The 23,485-nt window shown below is 44.4% G+C and overlaps 1 protein-coding gene across 15 annotated transcripts in view; it reads right to left on the minus strand.

The window, feature by feature from the left end:
- The window catches only part of NCAPG2 (non-SMC condensin II complex subunit G2), a 74,110-nt gene that overhangs the window by 2,748 nt on the left and 47,877 nt on the right, over positions 1–23,485 (minus strand). For 8 of the 15 annotated variants that reach the window (XM_042927251.1, XM_042927253.1, XM_042927250.1 and 5 more), the window contains 7 exons: positions 23,230–23,329; positions 21,682–21,869; positions 19,302–19,442; positions 15,537–15,640; positions 14,607–14,707; positions 13,341–13,440; positions 6,589–6,979 (listed from right to left, as the gene is read on the minus strand). In XM_042927251.1, coding sequence (XP_042783185.1) covers positions 6,928–6,979; positions 13,341–13,440; positions 14,607–14,707; positions 15,537–15,640; positions 19,302–19,442; positions 21,682–21,869; positions 23,230–23,329 — 786 coding nt within the window. In that variant the 3' untranslated portion in view covers positions 6,589–6,927. Of the gene's footprint in view, positions 1–1,693; positions 2,373–3,446; positions 3,574–4,487; positions 4,791–5,932; positions 5,953–6,176; positions 6,202–6,588; positions 6,980–13,340; positions 13,441–14,606; positions 14,708–15,536; positions 15,641–17,667; positions 17,792–19,301; positions 19,443–21,681; positions 21,870–23,229; positions 23,330–23,485 lie in introns of those variants that run through there. The other 7 variants (XR_006199444.1, XR_006199446.1, XR_006199443.1 and 4 more) reach the window with 7 other exon arrangements.

A 23,485-nucleotide genomic window follows, 5' to 3' on the forward strand; every position in this document is an offset into this window, starting at 1 on the left:
GGGAGGGCCCTGCGTATGGCACGGAAGTTCTGGGGACATGTGGGACCTGGCGCAGCACCACTGCCAAGAAGGAAGAGTAGTCCCGGGCGCCTGGTTGGCTCAGTCGGTTGAGTGTCTGACTACTGACTTCGGCTCAGGTCATGATCTCACGGTTGGGGAGACGGAACCCCACCTCGGCCTCTGCACTAACAACGCGAGGCTGCTTGGGATTCTCTCCCCCCACCCCCCAGCTCTGCCCTGCCCTGTGTACAGTCTCTCTCAAAATAAACAAACATACAAAAATAAATAAAATAAAATAAAATAAAAAGAAGAGTGGTCTTCGGGAACTCTCAGGATTGGGAGGTGTGCATTCTTCCATTTCCTGGATAGACCTGCAAGCTGCCAATTTTGTGAGGCCCCAAATCAAAAGCTTTTCCAACTACAGGGCAAGCTGCTTTGCCATTTGTCATAAAGCAGGGCCAAAGTTTCCATACAGATGGGGCCTGTACTCTCCTGTAGAAAAGTGTTAACACAGGGTGAGCTCCTGGATTTTGAAGCATGAGCAGGCACTTTGCGGCATTTTCTTCTTGAGAAAATTATCTTGGCTTGCTTCTTGAGAAAATTATCTTGGCTTGAAATGAACGCGTGGGTTACCTCAGCAGAAGACCTCCACCAAATGTCCAGGGGGATGTGGAATGGGAGGCAAGAAGGGGGAGTCACAGAGCTCCAGCCACCAACCAGCACTGGCCCCAGGCCATTTCCCCTCGTGTTCCTTTCCCGTCTCTGTGGTGTACATGTTATGCATTTCAGCTCATTTCACGGTCCCATCCTGTCACCCACTACTGAACACAGCTGTGCTATTTAATGACATGAGTACCACTGGGACTGCAGATCACGGACTACACCCAGGCAGCCCTACAGGAGGATCAGAAACTCACTCCAGGAGGGTCTCCCTGCTGGGAATGGTTGTGTTGTGTTGGGTTGTGTTATGTTGTTGGCCGGGAGGCTCTGCTGTATCCCATGTGTACTGAGCGGAAAAGCACTTGTGGGCAGGTGCTCCAGAATGGAAGTGTGAGCTTTTCGAGGGAAGTTGCCCAACATCTGAGTTTCCTACACTTGCATGAGTCTTGGTGGAAGATGGGGTCAGTATGCTTGCTGTGGCTGCTGCAACGGGAATGACCACAAACTTTGGGGTTTCACACAACACAAACTCATTCTCTCAGTTCTGGAGGCCAGCAGTCCACGGCCTCACTGGCATAAACAAAGGCTTTGTGGGGTCACACTCTCTCTGAAGCCTGAGTGGGAGGATTCGTGCGTGCCTTCTCCAGCTTCTGGCAGCTGCCTGCAGTTCAAGGCTCCCAGCCACATCCCTCCAGTCTCCACCTCTGTGGTCAAATCTGCCTTCTGTGCGTGTGACCAATCAGCCCCCGGCTCCCTGATAAGGACACTTGTGATGGCACCAGGGTCCACCGGATAAAGCAGGGTAATATCCCCCAACTCAAGATCCTAAACTTCATCACATCTGCAAAATCTATTTTTCCACATAAGGTAATATTGACAGATTCCAGGGATTATAACAAATACATTTAAGTAATATACAGATATATAAACATATATATTTATTTAAGTAATCTCTATACTCATCGTGGGGCTCAAACTCATGGCCCCAAGATCAAGAGTGCATGCCCCACCAACTGAGCCAGCCAGGTGCACCTGTAACAAATATTTTGGGGGGCCATTACCCAGACTACCACAGGGTCCCTCAGTGAGCACGCACCCCACATGCCATGTTTATCTCAGAAAAATCTCGTAAAATGATCTACCCTAGAGACTTATCAACATGGGCTTTTGGCAAGACGGGAGAATGTGCATTTGAGTGGAAACTATCATCCATAAAACTCATTTTCTTCCACAAGGAGAGCAAGAGCTACCACTCAGTGTTAAGTCCACTTGGGGGTGATCAGCGTGGGCTGCTGTGCAGACAGGGCCAGCACGCGCCGTGAGGTGTGATACTCACGGGACGACCGTGGAGCTGGGCTAAACACTGCCTCAGCTGAACCTGGAGAGGCCGTGGTGTTGAGTCCGTTCTATCGTGAGAGTTGATTTACGGGCAAGAATTGGAAGCCTGACTCATGTTTTCTTTCGTACGCCTGTCCTTGCCACGCCCGTCTGTCTGTCTGTCCGTCTGGGAGGCAGGAGATTCAGAACCCTTTTGAAACCGTTCTGCGTGTGCTTCTCAAATACATTTGTTACATTTGCTGTGTCACCCGTGGAAGGAGCTTCATGTGCCATGAGTGACAGAGGCTGAAGAGATGTCCCCAAGGGACACAGGACTCCCTGTCAGATGCTGGTGCCAGGAATCTAGAGAAATGTAAATCAGGAAATTTCCCTTCCTAGAAAAAATACCAAAAAAAGGCTGCAACATGACAGAAAAGCCACCTATTACAACACATTAGCAGCAGAATTAAGACATCTCTGCTGAAATCAATCCTTCGGAAATATCCTTTATTTTAGAAAGAAGCGTGGTTCAGTCACAAGTTAGCTATAAAAGATGCCAGAACATCCATGAGAACCTGGGCCTGTGAGAGGCAGCCACAGAGACCTCAGGAAGCATGTGCTCCTGGACACGTGTACAGGACGTGCTCCACGTGGGACCAGGCAGGCTGAACCCTAGCCCGCCATGCACGGCCGCTCTCTGCTCCAGGAGCACAGGGAACGAGAGGCCTTCGTTCTGTCAGGCCTTCGACTGACACTTAGCGTGACCCGTTGTCCAAAGCCAATGCCGTGTGCCCTGCCCCCAGTTCTCAGTTCTCATGCAAAGAACAAACCACCAGTTAGCCATCAGTGGTCCCAAAGGGGCACTGCATTTTACACGGAATATTTTCAAACTAAACAAGGTGGTGTAGCCTTCCTCCTCGTTTTCTTATTATTCGATTCTGAGGGTTACCTCGAGAAATAGTTCTCACCTTAGAAACAACTTATAGTTTAAATGTTTTGTGCTAGGACAGTTTTTAAAGAGTCACCCTTCTTCACAGCTCTGCAGTTAGCAAAGGGCTGACTAGTCTGCTAGAGACAGTCCCGTAACAAGGGCCTTGTTTCTAAGGTGGGCAGGGGCCCGCTGGGTGGTGGCGGCACTAGACAGGCCTCAGGAAGTGGGAGCCCTTAGTGTTGGGCCCACGTGGAGCCCCCACCCCTGCCCTGTGGCGGGTTTCATGCCACCAAGCTAGCACTGTGTGGCTGATGATGCGGTGGCACCAACCATGACCAACTTGGTCACACCATGTCTCCGCTGTTTGGTGCCTCATCCCTGGAGGGCGCTTTTGTGAGGCTTGTGCTGTGGAACCTTCCTGCGTGTTTTGCCTATACTACTGACCAGGCTGACCACCCAGGACACTAGCTCAGGCCATTCACTGGCCATGAGGAATCCAGACCAATGTGTATGAACAACAGTGACCACCCAGGCTTACCTCTCAATCCGCAGCACACTTCAAAACCCCCATGCCCAGCCACTTCTTGCTCACACGGCCTGATTCAGCATGATGCCCCAGCTGGTGGCCTCCAGCAAGGTGTCCAGATAGCAGGATTTCTTCGGAACTGTGACAGAAGATGAGAAGATTAACAGGACTTTGGGGAAAAACTATATATATTTTTGTTCATTTCATATGAATGCCAAATGTCCCGAATATTCTTTTCCAAGGATGGAAAAGATGTTTGCCCATTCAGAAACCATCCACTCCAAGTCCGGGGCCAGGTTGGCCTGCGTGAGCAGAGATGTCACGGCTGCTAACACCTGGGGTGGCAGCATCCACCTCGTCCTCCGGGCTCTATTTGGCTTTGTGGGAGCCAAGCCATGAGCTGAAGGCAAGGAGATGGCTCCGCCCACCTATTTTCCTCAGCTCTTCCCTGTGGCACCTGTTTCCATCACTCCTGTTGGATGTGATGTCATGCTTCACTTGCTGGCTCAGGAGGGCGGGGCTGTTTCTGAGGCCTCCATGTGGCCCTCTGCACAACCATGTCCTCATAGGCCAGCAGGCCAGTCTCCATTTATTACCTGGAACCCAGGGCCGTCCCGCAACCGTGTCAGCTCACACCCAGGGTCTTTACAATGTTCGGGGATCACCTTTTCCCAGAGCCCCAGGATCTCTGGTCATAGGCCCCTTTGGGGACAGAATTACATACACTTCCTTCTTTTGGGGTACCTGGCCTCTTGGTAACTCACAGCTCAGGTCTGGAACCCGGACAAAAGAATGAGAATTCTCACTGGGGCCACTTGACTTCCTTGGGTGGTAGAGACTGACCAGACTCCTTACTGCCCATCTACTGTGGGACGCTGCATTCCAGAGCCCTCTCTGACTCTCCTGGGCTGGGACATGACCTCTGGCCTTGTCTTCTTTTCGATTATTGCCTCCACCCGTCTGACGTTCACTTCCCGCCAGCTGGTTGTCTTGGTCAGGGCCCTGTAATCTCATGGCTGTCAAAGAGCTTAGTTCCATAACGGCCTGTCTCACCATCAGCCTGTCCCCAGGGTAGACATCTGGCTTCAGTGAGCAGTGTCCTCCCATGGAACGTAGCCCTGCAGTGGGTTTTGTGGACCTGTGTAGAGCCCGCACCAGCACATGCACCTCTCTGAGCCTCCTTCCACGGTTTGCACAGTGGTTCTGGCATCTTCACTCCGTGGGGCCATCACTTCTTCCACGCACCTGGGAGCTGGCCTAGTGGAGTGTTCACAGCTGGAGAGATCCGTGTCTGAGTGCTCCCAAGTTGAAAACACATCCTTTGACAAAGATGTGTATGCTCTCTCTTCCTCACAGCTGATTAAATTTTCGTTAAATATTGAATACAAAAGAATATAACATGTATAAGGTTATGAACAGTAAAATGAGCACGCAAATACCTGCTTCCAGTTTATTTCTACTGTAACCTCTGAAGTATCTCACACACCCTCCCAACTTTCCCTGCCATACTGTGTTCTGAATTTTGTTATCTTCCCTTGCTTATTGATATATTATCAATACATATTAATAATAGTATATTGAGATGTTGTGTGAACATAGGCAATAGAGTGTTCAGTTTTACATGTTTTTAAACTTTCCAGAAGGAAATCACACTGTTTTTCTATGACTTGCTCTTTTCCTCGACATCACGCTCCCTGAGGTGCCGTCCGCCGTGTCCCGCCATCCCCATGGAGCAGGAGCAACGGCTGCCCCACCCCCAGAAGGGAGTCGGCGCTATTTCCACCCGGCTGCTGCAGACACTGGAGCTCCGAGGGTCCTCGTGCTTGTGCACAGGAACTTCTCCAGGGTGTATGCCCAGAGGAGGATTTTACGAACTATTTTGGCCCAATAAAAACTGAATTATGTTTTTTCACAAATTGGATTATTTTTCCCATCAAGACTGACACGAGATAAAAGAGAAAAACCTGACTATTCTGAAAACTCATGTATAAATTTAAAAAACTGGGGCGCCTGGGTGGCGCAGTCGGTTAAGCGTCCGACTTCAGCCAGGTCACGATCTCGCGGTCCGTGAGTTCGAGCCCCGCGTCAGGCTCTGGGCTGATGGCTCGGAGCCTGGAGCCTGTTTCCGATTCTGTGTCTCCCTCTCTCTCTGCCCCTCCCCCGTTCATGCTCTGTCTCTCTCTGTCCCAAAAATAAATAAAAAACGTTGAAAAAAAAATTTAAAAAAAAAAAAAAAAAAAAAAAAAAAAAAAAAAAAAACTAATTAACCTCTTCCCACAAAGAAAACACTCAGCTCAGACAGATTGAGTTGAGTGTTAACAACAAATCCAAGGAATTACTTCTAATCTTACACAAACTCTTCCAGGAATATAGAAAGACAGAACATTCTTCAATTCATTTTTTTAAAGGATTTTTAAGTAATCTCCCCCAGTGTGGGGCCCAAACTCAACTCTGAGATCAAGAGTCACATGCTCCACCAACTGAGCCAGCCAGGCGCCCCTCGGCTCATTTCTTAATACTAAAACAAACACAGGCAAGGGCAAGAAAGAAAAAAAAAAATTACATTCACCAATACAGAATATGTCTTAGTTGGCAAAGATGTCTAGAAAGTCTTATGTTCAAAATTAGCTAAAATAAGCACCCCTAACTCCCCTTTCTCAATTATCCCTCAAAAAACCCTTACCCTGACCGCTCATAACTGTGGTTAACAGTCTGTTTCTGGATCTTCTTCAAGAGACAGGCAGTGAACTTGCTCTTTACCTTTTAGCTGGGGCAGAGGACACAAGTAAGCAAATGAAGACGGTCTCCCGTTGCATTTGTCACAATGCAGAAATTGTGGCTAACAGGGAGATGGACACAGACCTGGCCCTCTGCTGACACCACGTCAGCTCTCAGAAAGAAAAGATACCAGTGATTCACCTTCAGACCGAAGGACTCGGTTCTCTGTCACTCATATTTAGAGCCAGCGGCCTGTCTTGACATCCAGCAAAGCAGCATCAAGACGAGGAAAGGAGGCTTCTACAGGACCCCCCATGGCTCCTCCCCCTGAACCTGGCACCCTCTTCTTAGCACCTTCTACTCTTGGCACAATTCAACCCTTGTCTCTAAAGGGGAAGACACATACTAAGATTTTTAAATAAAGTACACAAACAGATGTTGTCATTGCTTTTATTAGTCATAGTCTCAAGCAATATTATATATATAAAAGTCATTTTTAAAACAACCAAGTTTGCTAGAAAAGTGTTTTTTCCCCCTTTGCGCCACGGGTTTCCACACCACTAATACCTAGAGTCCTTTACGTTAAATATATTATTCATGCAGGCACCAGGCAAAAACCTAACCACCTTTGAATTTCCTACTTCTAACTCCCCAAGTAAGTCCCACTCCTATGACACAGATTATCAACATTAGAAACACTAGGAAAATACACATTCAGTTCATTTTCACGAAGTCCTTTTCCTCTGTTCTCACCCGACCAAAGACGTTAGGTTGGTTATGAATTCAGAAGTGCTCCCAAAGTCCTCGATGACGATTCATAGAGAAACCTGAAACGCAAAGAAAGATAATTAATAACAAATCAATGACCAAAATACCCAAACATACACTTTTACAAAATAAAACTAGAAATGGTTGGCAACTGAATATATGCTCAGAGAGAGTGAAATAAATCAGTAACTTCCGCTACTTGCTTCTCACGTAAAATGGAGCACGAATCCCCATCACGAGGAATCAGCACTTAGAGCCGTCATCACTGCTCCCACAGCCAGCAGCAGTTCAGAGCCCAATAAAATGTGCTCACCAGGCCAAGTTTTCCATAGGTGAACTCTCATGTACTCAGAAGTACTCTCATTTGTGAGCATCTAAACCACTACTCGGATCCACAGCAGACTCATAAACATGTCAAGTGCCTTTCACAATCATGGGCTTTGTTTCCTTCCACAAAAGCACAAGATAAATGAAAACGATTTACCCCAAGACTTGCTCTTACAATGACACTTAGACCCAATCACTCTTAGACCCACCTCACTTCCTCAGGCCCTCCCTTATGTACTCCTCCCCACCCAACAGAGCCAGGTTTGGGCTGACCCCACTCAAGACACTGCCCCACGCCTTGCAAGGATCCACTTCACATGGGAGCCCTTACCGGGCAGACCTCACACAGGTATGCTCCCTTCCTCCTTTGCCACCTGCTAACCTGGAGGGTCCCAAGCACTACCCTCGGAGGGTATGCGGGCCCCAGACACAAGTACCAACCATTAGCCTCAGTGACATTTCAGCAGATTCATTGTTCAGCTATCGTCTGCCTGGGTCCCACTCTCCATGGAGACTAACCAACCACGTGGTCTAGAACAGCCCCGTCCAGTATCAGTACAAACAGGCACATAACTAAATTTTCTAGTTGCCTCATTAAAAGAGCTCAAAAGAATAAGGTAAAGTTCATCTTAGTATATTTTATTTAACTCAAGATACCCAAAGGAGGGGGGCGCCCGGCTGGCCCAGTTAGCAAAGCATCCGACTCTTGATCCCAGGGTTGTGGGTTCAAGCCCCACGTTGACTCTGAAGCCACACACACTGATATATTTTACAATGTTTTTTTTTCACACCATCTTCTGAACCCAGGGCCTACTTTGTATCTCATTTCGGAGCCACGGCTCAGAGTCGCCACATCTCATGTTGTCAATTTCCACAAGTAACAAAGTGGCCGGTGCAGGGGCAGCACAAATCTAGAGAAATTCTGAGGTTTTTCTCTTTACCCTGGAATTCAGTAATTTTATTCAGACTTACTTAGGTGTTATTCCACACAGAATTTAGTGAAACAAACAAAAAAAGAATTTTTAAAATTACACATTTCTTCCACTGGGAAATCTTCTATTGTTTGCTGAATTACTGCTTTTCTTGGGCTTATTTCTCATCTGTCTTTACCCATGACTCATCTTCTTCAGTATCTAGTCTGTGTTCTGAGATACTCCTCCAACATGATATTTTAATATGTATTTGTATTTGGGAGAACGCAAGCAGGGGAGGGGCAGAGAGGGGGGACAGAGTGTTGAAATGGGCTCTGAGCTGTCAGCACAGAGCCTGATGTGGGGCTCAAACTCATGAACCGTGAGATCACGACCTGAGCTGAAGTCGGACGCTCAACTGACTGAGCCACCCACATCTTTTAGACTATCTGAATCTGAGTCTCAACAGTGACGTCTCTCCACAACGTCAGGGACATTTTAAATTTAGGGGTTTCAACTCTCCATCCTCCTTCTGGGGTATAACTGAGTTTTTCTTTGAAGACTCTTGTTATTAACTGGCCGGCTGGCCCACCACTGTTACTTGAGTAACGGCTGCTCTGATTGCTTCTCACTGCTCACTACCCTCATGTCTGAGCCCCACAGCCGCCGCAGATAGATCTGAGACGGTGAACGGTTGAGAGGCACAGGCCTGTGGAGGCCACCACCACAGTAGCAAGCTGGAAGGAATGGTGGCAAGCCTTAGTCAAATTACCTCCCTGGGCCAGGGTTCTCAGGTGTGACACAACATATGAACCAAGCGATGTGCTCGCCCACCTGAGTCCCATAGTCTTTAAACATATGTCAGAAGCCGAGTCTTCACAACCCTGTCCACCATCAGGCCCCACTGACTATGGCAGGCTGTGTTCACATGCTGAAGAAAGTCCAATGTGACCACAGCCATGGGAGGAACAGACAAAATCAATTTTCTGAGAAAAACAATTAATAAGACAAACAAGGCCTGTCTTTATTTACGTATAGTTTTAAATTATCTACACCAAGGTCCACTGGGTATTGATGATGATAAAAGCATGCTTTTAAATGAGCTATAAAAAGCATCCAGTCCCAAAATCATTTTAAAAAGACTATTAAAATTTCATGCAGGAGAATAAAATAATATTACTCATCAATACTTGATAACAAAAAAGAGGTGATTTTTTTCAGGGAGTACTCCTTTCCTTCAAGGTCTAATAACAATATTTCATGTTGGGGATTGCATATAACACTATCAAAGTTGCCTACATATGGGCATAATTAATATGGCAAATAACTTGCTTATAATATGATTACAATTCATTTACTCAGTGGGAAAATTCATGATATAGCCTGAATCCTAGGAAATTTTATACTTCTAAAATTTCTAATTGTATATTTATTGCTATTTTCAGACTATTCACGAAATAAATAATAAGTAATAAAAATAACATACTCGGCATTTAAAGGCACCAGCATGCTGGCAAATGTACACCGTTCCTCCTGAGAGACTAAGTCCAATTTACAGGATGCTACTCTGGGGGAGGCAGGTGCAGTGCAATGAGAAGCATTTTTTATTTAGTACCCAACAGACCAGGTAACGAAATACTAGCACTGTTAGAGAGAAAAGTAGTATAATCACTAAGAAAATGTTCACTTCTGAATTAATGCCCCATTGATTAAATTATTAACTGGACCAGTGGTTTCCACCAGAGTCTTAAAGATACTGACTTGTCTTAATGTATCTACCCCAACATCAAATCAGTAACATTTTCAAATTTAGTCTTAAATCTTGTCTATTTTCCATTAGACTGATTTCATTTACTTATTTTTTTTTTTTGGAATGTTTTATTTATTTTTGAGAGAGAGAGAGAGAGAGAGAGAGAGAGAGAGCATGAGCAGCGGAAGGGCAGAGAGAAAGGGAAACACAGAATCCAAAGCAGGCTCCAGGCTCTGCACTGTTAGCACAGAGCCCAACTCAGGACTCGAACCCACACACAGCAAGATCATGACCTGAGCTGAAGTCAGATGCCCAACTGACTGAGCCACCCAGGTGCCCCTACATTGATTTTTTTTTTTTTTTTTTTTTTTAAGATACTGGCTTTTCTACAGTGTGTTTCTTGCATATTTAAGAAGCCCAAGCTTCATAGTCCATACCTATTTTTTTAGGATGTTTCCTCCTTAACGGGAAGAACTCTGCCAACAGTTAGTTATCAGCTCTGAATATCCTTTACTTTCCACAGTGTGAAGTTTGAATTTCTAAGGCTTTTTTTTTCCTCTCAATATAACATGATACAAATACTCACCTTAAAACCCTGTGCAAGTGGAAATTTCAGAAATTTCTAGGGGCACCTGGGTGGCTCTGTCAATTGAGCATCCAGCTCCTGATTTCAGCTCAAGCCATGATCTCATGGTTGTGGGATCAAGCCCCACATTGGACTCTGCACTGACAGCACAGAGCCTGCTTGGGATTCTCTCTCTCCCTCTCTCTTTGCCCCTGCCCTGCTCACGCTCTGTCTCTCTCTCAAAATAAGTAAACATTTAAAAAAAAAACCCTATCCTTGCAAATGTTATTTCTAAAAGCAAAAAAATCTTGTAAAATGCTTGGACTTGAGATTGTTACCACATCCTATGAAAATACCTTATCACATTTACAGTTTGTAATTCTGATGCGCCTGGTAAAAATATTTATGCTGCCACGTGTTTTCTGAAATATACAAACACTCCTCATTTCCTCCAAATCGAAGATCAATTCCCTCTTCCCCGTAAGTGTCTAGAAATAAAACAAGCTCATGAAACCTAGAGTCTGTTGGGTTTCTCCTTCAAATATACAGTTGCAAACTCGACCTTATTAAAACACATGGTAAATATTCAATAGTTTTTAGGATGAAGCACATAATTGAACGCATTCCCCTTGCTCATGACCGAGGTCTTGCAAATCCCCATCTACTCCAGTGCCCCACTCCATACCCTGTCAAGGCCTGGTGCTAGTATGCCTGGTCCATGGGGGCTTTCTCTTCCCGGTTCTGACCACTGCAGAGAGCCCCGCCTCCTCCAGGAGACCCCAACGGCACAAGTGGCACCTCAGCCCACTGCCCCCACCAGGCCCCACAGAGCAGCCGCCCAGCCAGCATCCGCCTGACCAGAGCAGCACACGAGCTCATGGGACTGGGAGAGGGCTCCAGCTTTGGTTCCAGCAGATCCCCTGCCCCCAGAGCTTGGATTTCCAGTGAGTTCTGCCAGACGGCCTCAGGACTACTCCATCTGGGGAGCAGTCTCAGCGCTGGGGCAAAGGTGCTCCTCACATCTGCCTTTCCTCTATGCTTTGGAGTTCGCTTTAACTCCCACCAGCCAGTAACTCTTCGACCAACACCCTGAGAAGGATTTCTGACATGGAGACCTCCCTGTCCTGGTCACAGTGTGGTTCTGCCTTCTGACTGGAATGCCACAAACACTCAGGAAACACCAAAGGAGGCTGGTACAATTGTCTTAATAGCAGACAAAATGGACTTTATGGGGAAAGCATTACCAGAGATAAAGAGAGACCCTTCATAAAAATAAAAGGGTCGATTTATTACGAAGATGTAGGAGTTCTAAATTCATGTGCACCTAGTATCAGGATCACAAAAGATATAAAGCACAACCCCTCTTATCAGAAATGGACAGATCCAGCAGGCAGAAAATCATTAAGAACATGGTTGAACTCAACAGCACCATCAATCGACGGCATACAATTAATAACAACAGTGTATAAAAACTTCTCCACGGCCAACTGGGATTTATTCCAAGTATGCAAGGCTGGTTCAACATTCAAAAATGACTTAGTATAGGAGAGCCTGGGTGACTCAGCCAGTTAAGCGTCTAACTTCGGCTCAGGTCACGATCTCACAGTTTGTGGGTTCGAGCCCCACATCAGGCTCACTGCTGTCAGCCTGTCAGTAAAGGGTCTGCTTCAGATCCTCGGTCCCCCCTCTCTCTCTCTGCCCCTTCCCCACTTGCTCTCTCTCTCTCAAAAAAAAAAAAAAAAAACAAAAACTTAAAAAAAAAAAACAAAAAAAAACTAAAAAAAATTGCTTAGTGTAATCCATCATATCAACAGACTAAAAAAGAATATGATAGCATATGATCCTATCAGTAGATGCAGAAAAAGTGTTTGACAAAATCAAACACCAATGCAGAATAAAAACCCTCAGTCAACTAGGAAGGGAACGTCCTCAACTTGGTAAAGAACACCCACAAAATATCTGCAGTTAACGTACTTAATGGTGAGAAAATAGAAGCTTTCCCACTAAGATCAGGAACAAGGCAAGGACGCCCCTTCTCATGACTGCTTTTCAACTGAAAAGCACTGAAGTCCTAGCTAATGTAGTAAGGGAAGGAAAGAAAGGGTACAAAGGTATACAGATAGGAAGAAAAAAATAAAACTGTCTTTGTTCATAATTTAGCAATTTAGAGTTTTCAAGGCCTTTTTGCAAAGGAGAAAGTGACTAAGAAAAGTACTTTCCCAGGCATGCGTGAAACTATTACCAAGTTCAGAGCTCTATTAACATTTAACCTTATGAAATTCAGAAAACAGCAAGAAAAACAGTGTTTGTGGTTGGCCGGAGAATCAAACAACTAAACTAATAACAAGAGTTTACAGCAAGTTGCAGAGCATGTCAAAAACGGTACGTAACAACAAAGGCACTCGGCTGCAGGAGCCCAATGAACACCTTCCTCAGACCAGTCCCTGTGGCACCAACAAGCCCCCCAGGAATGAAGAAATGACAAGTATCTCTTCAAAGTTATGGAGGGACCTTTCCCATCCTCATTGTGGACGCTTGGGGACTGAGCAATTATATCTGAGAAATGCCTACAGTTTCAAAAACATAGCAAACCACCAAAAATAATCTGTCTGGTTTGTATATACATATAAAATAAGCCTGTATGCCTTTACTTTTCTGGAGTAGAATTTACGAGATGACAATTTTGTTTTTCTTTTTGAAGACAAAATCAGGCAGTAAATTAAACATATGTCCAAGGGGTTTCCCAAGCAAGCCTTCTTCCTCACGGCCTGGCTGTAAGCAGCAGGAATGAAAACGTGATCTCAAACGGACGGGCAGGGAACCCACAGCTCTCAGCAAACGTGCCTGGAGCACATCTAGTGCTTTACCTCTCCGTGCTGTCCTCATCCAGGGTGATCTCCATAAACGTCTTCAGTTTTCTGTGAACAGTGGCTGCAACATCCTTCACTCTTGAACTTCTCTGTTTACCTAAGAGGAAGTTATAGTAAAGACAGAGGAACGATTTTAACACTGGCACACAAAAGTAAGCATACTCTGCTATCGATATGGGCACAAGTTCCAGAAGAATGAGCCTCCCCACCCTTCGAGTTAATCTACCCACTGACCTGTGGAACAGGAATCATCCCCTCACAGGGATGTGAAAAGATGAAGTGGACATTTTTGAAAGCACTTCATCAGCCCTTAGGGACAGCTCTAGTGGACAATTCCATGAGCTCTGTCTATGCCATCACCTGTACCTCCATCAGAGATGACAACTGCCACATTTCAGAGTCATCATCAGTGTGGCAAATATTTAAGCACCTGTTAAGTACTAGGTGCTCAGCAGCACCCCAGCCCCTGTCCTCACCCCCTCACGTGGAGAATTTCCCCTCATTCTCCAGGCCTCAACTTGGGTGACAGTCCCTTAGAAGTCTTTTCTGATGCCCAGCCTGGGTAACGCTAGTCACAAAGTGTTATCATGATTCTGTAGGCACGCCATGCATTCAGCTTACGGAGAGTGCCTATCTCCCTAGAAGCACTCTCTATCTGTAACAAGTTATGTCTTCGAAAATCATTTCAACATTAGTAAAGCTGAGCAAAAAATTCAGAAACTTAATGGTAACCTGCAGGGAGATTACTGCATTTTATACTGAGATGAGCATTTTATAAGTATCTCCAATTATTTTTCCGGTACTATTTCAACTGGCTGGGATATTCAGAAAAGGCAAGTGCAAGGCTTAAGCAGAACAGAAGATACATTCATTAAGTATTAACACCAAAACATACCATCATTAGCAAAAATAAATTCAGAACTTTAAACATAGGTAACACATGACAAACCAACAGGAATTCAATTCTGAGGCACAAAGAGGGACATGTAATGGGTCCAGTGGGGAAAGGTGACAGGTGAACAGGACTGCATTAGGAAGCGTGAGCCAGCTGGTTTCCAGGCTAGTACAGGGTTAGCTGAGCAGAGGAAACCCAGCAGACACTGTTTGTGCAGAGCATGGGAGAGCAGGCTACAAGAGCTGGGAGGGTCTGACTGAAAGGGGATGCCACAAACATGGAACCGAATTTCCAAACATTCCATAACAGTTCTGTATGAGATTACCCCCAGCAATATCCCAGACAGTATGAGAGAACATTTAACCAACCTTTGTTAATAACCAAAATAATATGCATAACAGCTGTGAGACACACAATGCCTTCAATATCATCAGAAGTAACACACGCCTTTAATTCATCTAAAAATGACCTGCAAAAAATTAATAAATATCTGGAATTATTCTATAGTATATATCCTAAAACTTTATAGGAGGACTAACACAGCCAAGATTCATCAACCACCATGAATTCTAGCTTTCAGGTAACGTGGATTAAACCTTCTAATACGTTCGCTGTAAATGTGCCAAGTCACACAGGTAAGATATTAACATCACATGATGTTGCCAGAAAGAGAATGGGGACATTTTGGTAATTGAAAAAAAGCTACTCTGTATACCCACAATGCACACAAAAAAGATTCAATGTCACTGAAAGATAATTTATGGCTGCTAAATATGACGCTTTTTTTAAAGTTTTCATTTTGAATGTATCTGCTATTATAGTCCCTCAGGTATCAGGCAAGTGCAAAACCACTCCTTCCATACTCCATCAGTCCTGCCTGGGCCACAACAAACCCGGAACTGCAGCCAAGTGACACAGGGACAGCACGTACCCAAAGAACCACACTAGTGCTGAACCTAGTCAAGCGTTCTGAGTGTACTTAGGAACAAGTATTTGCTACACATTAACATTTTAAATGTTTCCCTCTAGCTGAATTTTAGTTATGAAAAGCATAAACAGGGACTATTTGGATGGATGGATGGATGGATGTTATAGAAAATTAGAATTTGTTTGTATAATGCAAATTTTTAAAAAAACGCAACTGGTTTTAATTGCTGATTAGAGAACACTATATGAAACACTTTTCTCATGGAAAAATGCATCTTTGAGAAATTCTGAGAGCTCAAAGAATAGACAGAAGCTACTGAGAGCTCCCAGTCCAAGTGAGGAGATCAGGGCAATAAAGAGAGCATGGTTACCTGATCACAATTGGAGACTTCATTATTATTCCTATTAAACACCTTGAAAATGGCGGAAGGTCTGAAAGACCCTCGGGCGGGGTGAGCTCTTCTACATCAGAAACCTAGAAAGAAGTTCCAGACAGATCAGTAATTTCTAAATTGAAATGGAGACAGGGCTAGTTACTTGTTTTATACTGCTATGGGTTTTCATCCAGAAACCCAAAAGAATAATTTTTAATAACTGTTCAAATGTCTACAGTAATTATGATTAATCTATTTTATATTCAGGTGCATATTATTCATCAGACAGAAGTAAAAAGATACATACATCAATGGACAAAACTTTTGTCAAATAGCCTTTAATGTGGTATCATGTTCTGTAAATAATGTGTTTTTATGTGAGTCTAACTTGCTATTCCTACTCATCTAGAATCAGGATTTCTCAGTCCCAGCGCAACTGACATCTCGGACTGGCTAATTCCTTGCTGTGGGACGTCCTTGGCACTGCAGGGCTTTGAGCAGCATCCCAGGCCTCCACCCAGCAGGTCCCGGGCGTGGCCAGTGTCCTCTAGAGGAAGAGAACCACCCGCAGTGGAGTAACATTGGTCTGGATGCATGAAGGGGACTCTGCCTGGATTTATGCCCTTTATCACCAACCTTACAAGTTTAAAGTCATCCATCAGTGGTGAATAAACTGCACGTGCAAATGGCTCCCCGGAAAGACTAAATCCAGAACCCTGCTCTGGAGAGGAGTCGGGGTGGGGGGAGGTTATGCTTTTATTTCAAATCTCACCTTCATACACCCACCACTGGCTCTCACCTACTTCTTAGCTATCATGTGTGACTACACAGCTCTCCTCAATCAGCCTTTCCATACGCCCACTGGAGGATTCATAATACTAATTTGGATATTAAAGTCAATCATCTTTATGTATGAAATAGCTGTTTCTCATTAAAATGCTGTACATCTTAAATGTAAATGCATTTGTGATACAGACAAATGATTATTGACTGGTTATAATAAAAATCTTGAGATTTTTAGCATATGTAGCAGTAAAATATATAACACGAGCACAGAACAGGAGAATGCTAATCGGAAGAACATTGTTACAAGACTTAAAATGTACAGGCACACTGTGATTTCTGCAGGGAGACTCATGAGTTAAATATGCATATTAAAATCTCCAGAGAAACCACTAGAACTGTTACACAAAGGACAATATAAAGTCAACAGAGAAGAGGGGCGCCTGGGTGGCTCAGTCAGTTGAGCGTCCGACTTCGGCTCAGGTCATGATCTCGCGGTCCGTGAGTTCGAGCCCCGCGTCAGGCTCTGTGCTGACCGCTCAGAGCCTGGAGCCTGTTTCAGATTCTGTGTCTCCCTCTCTCTCTGACCCTCCCCTGTTCATGCTCTGTCTCTCTCTGTCTCAAAAATAAATAAACGTTAAAAAATAAATAAAGTCAACAGAGAAGATAAAATGGAACAGTGCAAACACTGCCATTTCATCAAGAAATGGCAGGAAAAGAAGTAGGGGAACTAATAGAAAACAAACATCAAAACAGTCAAATTAAACCCAAATATATTGGGCACCTGGGTGGCTCAATCGGTTAAGTGTCCAACTCCTAATTTCAGCTCAGGTCATGATCTCATGGTTCATGAGATCAAGCCCCACATCAGGCTCTGTGCTGACACTGAGGGAGCCTGCTTGGGATTCTGTCTCTCCCTCTCTCTGTCCCTCCCCTGCTCCTGCTCTTAATCTCTCAAAATAAATAAACTTAAAAAATATATCTATCTATCTATCTATCTATCTATCTATCTATATATATATATATATATATCATTATGTCATTAAAATCAAATGGGCTAAGCACCCCAAGTCAAAGGCAGAGATTGTAAACTAGACCCAAAAAAAAAAAAAAAACAAACAAACCAAGTCTACCCATGTAGTGATTATAGGAAACACTTTAAACACAGGAAAAACAGGTCAAAAGCAAAAGGGTAAAAAAAAAAAAAAAAAAAAAAAAAGATATGCTATGCAAACATGAAAAATGCCAGAGCAGACTAATGAGAAGTATCACCAGAGATGACAAGATGTCTCATAACTAAAGAGAGTCAGTGTATCAAAACAACATAGTAGTCCCATGTACACACCTAACAAAGCTCCCAAATACATGCAAACCAACGGGAAGAGACAAATCCACAGCAGCGCTAACCTCTCACTGATGGAACATGCAGACAAGTCAGTAAGGATACGAGAGAGGTCAGCGAACACCTCCTGTAAGGTAGTGAAATACATCAGCTCTGTGGGCAAACCACCTCTGTCACAACTACTCAACTCTGCAGTTACAGATGAAGTAGCCACAGAAAATCTGTAAACGGTGGGTGTGGCTATGCTCCAATATAACTTCATTTACAAAACCAGATGGTGAGCCAGGTTTGGCCATAGGCCATTAATCGACTGATCTATACTTGTCAGCTATAAAGCTCGATGGAGTAAATAAATCCTAGCTCTTAATTCTATGTATAATCTAGCTATCACTTTCCTAAACCAAAATGACCTTCCTTAAAGCTTTAAGGAGGGTCTTAAAATCTATTGTTATAGGAACTTAGTTAGCCTTTTTCACACTCATGACCTCACAGTACAGAATTCAAATAAATTATATATATGTACATTTATATAAGTTAACAACATTGACTGTCAGATCCCATCTTTTCATACAGAGAAAATCTATCATCACCTTTCTATCTTCTATGGCACTGTTCCACGCCCTCCCGCCATGCCTTGAGGGTCTTTCTGGGGAAACAGTTCTGACTGGAGTTATCATCCTGGTTAGGCCAATCTTTACCCAAGAAGGCTAACTGTAAAAAAATCTGCAACTGTTAGGAACATAGCCAGTCACTTACAGAGTAGAAATGAATACATTATCTGTTTAAAATGATATCGGAAATTCAAATTTCCTGTGCTTAGAAATGAAAAAGAAGGGGCGCCTGGGTGGCTCAGTCGGTTAAGCGTCCGACTTCGGCTCAGGTCACGATCTCGCGGTATGTGAGTTCGAGCCCCGCGTCGGGCTCTGTGCTGACTGCTCAGAGCCTGGAGCCTGTTTCAGATTCTGTGTCTCCCTCTCTCTCTGACCCTCCCCCGTTCATGCTGTCTCTCTCTGTCTCAAAAATAAATAAACGTTAAAAAAAAAAAATTAAAAAAAAAACTATTTAAGAAATGAAAAAGAAAAGTATGGTTTATGCTACAGCAATACAGTCAGATGCAAACTACCCCAAACTGTCCTGTCTCCTGCTCACCACTGATCACTGCTGCTTCTGCCTTGTCAGGAGAGATTTTCTTTTTTTTTTTGTAAGTAGCCTTCATGCCCAGCAGAGAGGCCAGTCAGGGCTTGAACTCACAACCCTGAGATCAAGACCTGAGCTGAGAACAAGAGTTGGATGGTTAATCAACCGAGCCACCCAGGCGCCCTGAGGAGAGAAGAATCTCAAGAAATACATCAACTCACGTAGATCTCTAAAATGCAGCAAAAAAAAAAAAAAAAAAAAGTTCACAGTGGAAGGACTAGCTTGGTTTTAGTCAAAGATGACAACATCCCAAAAGTCACATGACTCTAGTCATAAGCCTGCTAGGAAACTGAGGGGAGAGGGCTGGAGAAGCAGGCTACCTACTAAACTCTGAGTTCTTAAAAAATACTTGGAAAAACATGAAAATGTGCTGCCAGTAGAAAATAGAATGTTGTACAGTCAAAAGCAGACACAAGAGTTTCAGGATCAACAGACTTCACCTTGCGTAGTCGGTGACTTATCTCCACCACAGATGCAGCGATCACAGTGGAAAGTACGCCACGGTGCACGGGCGTGTCCGCATGCCAAGACTGAACGGTCATTAGAAATTCATGAAGAGGGGTCTGAACTGAGTAAAGAAGCTACAAGAAAACACACCAGTTAGTCATTTTTCAGGGGTTAAAAAAAGACACTTTACAGGACAAACATTCCTATTGTCCTCCCTAGGGGTCGAGGAGTCCCAAATCTTGTTTGCCCGTTATCAGCACCCACTCCTTCCTTTCCCATTACTGACTCCGATCTCTCAGGCACCACAGCTAGACAAGGACAGACAGCAGTGAAGCCCACTGGAAATAGCAACAAAAGCAATGCAAAAACCCCCAAGAAGAGAAGGACCAACAGCATAAATAAAGGAAAAGTAAAGATACAGCATCAACAGTGAAAGAAGACCATGAGGCCATGTGTTCTGGTAGAAGGAGCACAGTCAATGGTAAAAGATTTGGTGAGAAAATAAAAGATTCTGGCACAAACTAAACTACACAAACAGATCACAGCACTTGAACCAACTCATCAAAAACAGAAGCATTTTGGGGTGCCTGGGTGGCTCAGGCAGTTAAGCATCTGACTCTTGATTTTGGCTCAGGTCATGCATAATCTCACAGCTTGTGAGTTCAATCTCTACCTCAGGCTCTGTGCTGACAGTGCAGGGCCTGCTTGGGATTCTCTCTCTCTCTCTCTCTCTCTCTCTCTCTCTCTCTTTTTCTGCACCTCCCCACTTGTGAGCTCTCTTTCTCTCAAAAATAAATAAATAAACATTACAAAAAAAAAAAGAAGCATTTCAAATTAACTCAAAGATGAACTGGTAAGCTAGGGAAAACGTGGCCAACAAACCAATCACTTTCTATCAGAAAAGAGCAGAAAAAAAATGAAACTCTTCAATGCTTCATAAACATCCTCCTATTTAAGCATTTTTTAAAACTTCGTTTAGGGTGCCTGTGTGGCTCAGTCAGTTGAGCATCCGACTTTGGCTCGGGTCATGATCCCACAGGTGGTGAGTTCGAGCCCTGCGTTGAGCTCTGAACTGACAGTTTTGAGCATGAAGCCTGCTTCAGATTCTCTGTCTCCCTCTCACTCTCTCTCTCTGCCCCTCCTCTGCTTGTGCTATCTCTCAAAAATGAATAAACATTAAATATATATATGTGTGTGTGGATATATATATATATATATATTTTATATGTATATATGTAACTTATATATATATATAAAATTAAAAAATTAAAAGAATAGCTGGGGAGTACCTGGGTGGCCAGGTCAGTGAAGCATGGACTCTTGATCTTGGGGATGTGAGTTCAAGCCCCACAGTGGGTGCAGAGATTACTTACAAAAGTAAAATCTTAAAAAAAAAAAAAAAAGAATAGCTAATTTGCATTTTTAAACCACTACTTAGAAAACAAAGACTGGGGGCACCTGAGTGGCTCCATTATCTGACTTCGGCTCAGGTCATGATCTCACAGTTCGCGAATTCGAGCCCCACGTCAGGCTCGGTGCTGACTACTCGGAGCCTGGAGCTTGCTTCGGATTCTGTGTCTCCCTCTCTCTCTGCCCCTCCCCCGTTCACGCTCTCTCTCTTAAAAATAAACATTAAAAAAAAAAAAAAAGAAAGAAAGAAAACAAAGACTGGCCCCATCCAATGACAGTATGATTTTAGGAGTAAAGCAAGTGTGGCACATGGGTCAGTATTTCCCACATGAACTGGCTACTCAAGAACCCTACTTCACAAAAGCTTTTACCAGCAAGGGACCCCCAGGCCCTTCCAGCTCTGTGACTCTCACTCCCAGTGAGGGGACACTGACAAGTAATGAGAGGGTAGTCTATGACGGAAATCAGTATCTCATCTGAGGAAAGTCCTCGTCATCTACAAATAATCAAAACCAGCATTCTCAAAAGTATATTTTAATTGGAAAACTCTGTGAAATAACAACGGAGTATTCACAAGCCCGTTGCAAGTAGTTCTGGGCTTTCTGTCCTGCCTGGCAGAGGACTCCCTCTCTTGCTGTTGGCCTGCTGAGCTGGGCTCATTAAAACCTGTTCCAAGACTAAGAGTCGGAGGTGGGCTCTTGGACCTCCCTCGCCAGGCACAGACGGCACGGCACCTCCTCTCTGACCACGCCATGCTCTGAAGGAGGTCAGGGGCAGCACCTGAAGGCCAGCGCCCTGTAACTTACCTCCCACACCAAGTTGCACCCCACCCAACCGCCCAACCGCACCCGCGAATGCTAACTGAGCCCGTGTGTGAGACGACACATCCCCATGCACCCCTGTCTGCCTGGCAAACACCGGCCGTCTATTGACCGACAGCCCGGCCCGGGAAGGCAGGAGTACCCGTAGGCCTTCTTCCGGCTGCTTCCTGAAGCTCCGTGCCATACATTCCAACATTTTCTGAAATACTTTCTGGACCGTATCGAACAGCGTCACAACTTCTTCATCTGAATCTGGTTTCTGTATCAAGGAACTTCCAGTTACCTCTTTCAGAATGCCAAGAAGTAATGACACATAAAAGAATCCCTTCACTAGAAAGAAAATTAGAAAAAAGCAGTTATCTAACCACAAAATTTAGCTGAGATTACTACGCTTTTCACACAACACGTGTATATTACGGTAACTTAAAATTGTTACTGGTAAGCCAATACCAGGTTGATCAGATTATTCTAAATTTGAATACATATAAAATTTAACAAATAAATTTAAAAACTTACTCCCTTTAATTACAATGCCAATACCTTCAACAACAGTAACAGCATATTTAACTCAGCCACTAAGAACCAGGCTCACTACACGTGGAGACAGCTTGGTCCCCTGAACACCTGGATTAGAGAACATGTCTTATTTCCTCATGTAATGGCAACATTAACACCAGCTCTAAGTCTGAGAGGGACGGCCCAAGAACTTTCAAAATGTGATTTACAAATCTCATAGGCCAACTCTGTTAAATTTCTAACACTGTAGTTTATCAGTTGTTTTTCTCTTCCAAATCACTTCCTTTACTGTGTTGCATTAATTTGATAAAGCGAGACGGGGGCCAGGTCACAGTTCTGGGCCTGCGGAAAACCCTGTTTCTCAGAACATGCCAGTCTGTAGGAAGGCTTCTTCCTGCCCTTCTCTCGCTTTACCTACTCTTACGCATTGATGAGAGGCAGGGGAGAAAGCCTGGATCATAGCACCACTCCTCATGCCATCAAGTGATGGGGCTGTGACCTCCAGGTAATCACTCAGTCCAGCTCCGCCCAGACCAGCTGGAAGGAAGCCGACCTCTCACTCACTCACTAAACACATTTAAATTAGTACCTAGTGTGCAAGCACAGACCTCGCGGTGTTAGTTACTATAGGTCCTTGGGGGAATAGCAACTTCCCAGTGGTTCTGAGGGGGCATTAAAGAACCCTACTCACATCCCCCATGTGGCAAGCAAACAGGCTGGGGGCTGCCACTGCACAAGCCCACCATGCTGCAAAGTCACTTGACAATTAGGCAAACCACAGGGAGGAGAATCCTAAGGCCCTCGTGAGAAAAACTCTGTGGACTCAGGCATGTCTGACACCAGAAGCACCTTTGTTTTGTTCTGTTTGTTTGTTTTTTAAGTAGGCTTCAACACCCCGTGTGGAACCCAATGGGAGGCTTGAACTCACAGCCCTGAGATCAAGACCTGGGCTGAGATAAAGAGTCGGACACTTAACTAACGGAGCCACCCAGGCGCCCTGACACGTGTGAACCCCCTAGCTGCATCAGTCTGTAAATTCCTTTTTTGGCATCTGCTAGTTTGCATTGCCTATCTGTCACCTGAAAGCAAGAGTCCTGATCAGCAAAGTGACGAAGGGAGGGGCTGGTTTGGTTATTAATTGCTTTAAAGATGTTCTTTAATGAATGAGGTATACCTGTTTGCATGATTCCGAGACTCCATTGTAAAAGTTGTATCTGAAACTTATAATCGCCAAGGCCGACCATCACAACGTCTTTACACACCATCAGGTAGGTCTGTAAGACACACAGATTTACCTTAAACAGAGGCTACTGAAAGCCAAAAAAGGGGAATAAATCCAGCCTTGCAAAGCTTCGAATATCTGCTTGTACTACTAATGATCTCTTAAGGCAGGTATTAATAAAGATGTTTTACAGAAAAATTTTCATAAA

This window comes from Panthera leo, chromosome A2 (assembly GCF_018350215.1).
Source record: "Panthera leo isolate Ple1 chromosome A2, P.leo_Ple1_pat1.1, whole genome shotgun sequence".
Classification (NCBI taxonomy): Eukaryota; Metazoa; Chordata; class Mammalia; order Carnivora; family Felidae; genus Panthera; species Panthera leo.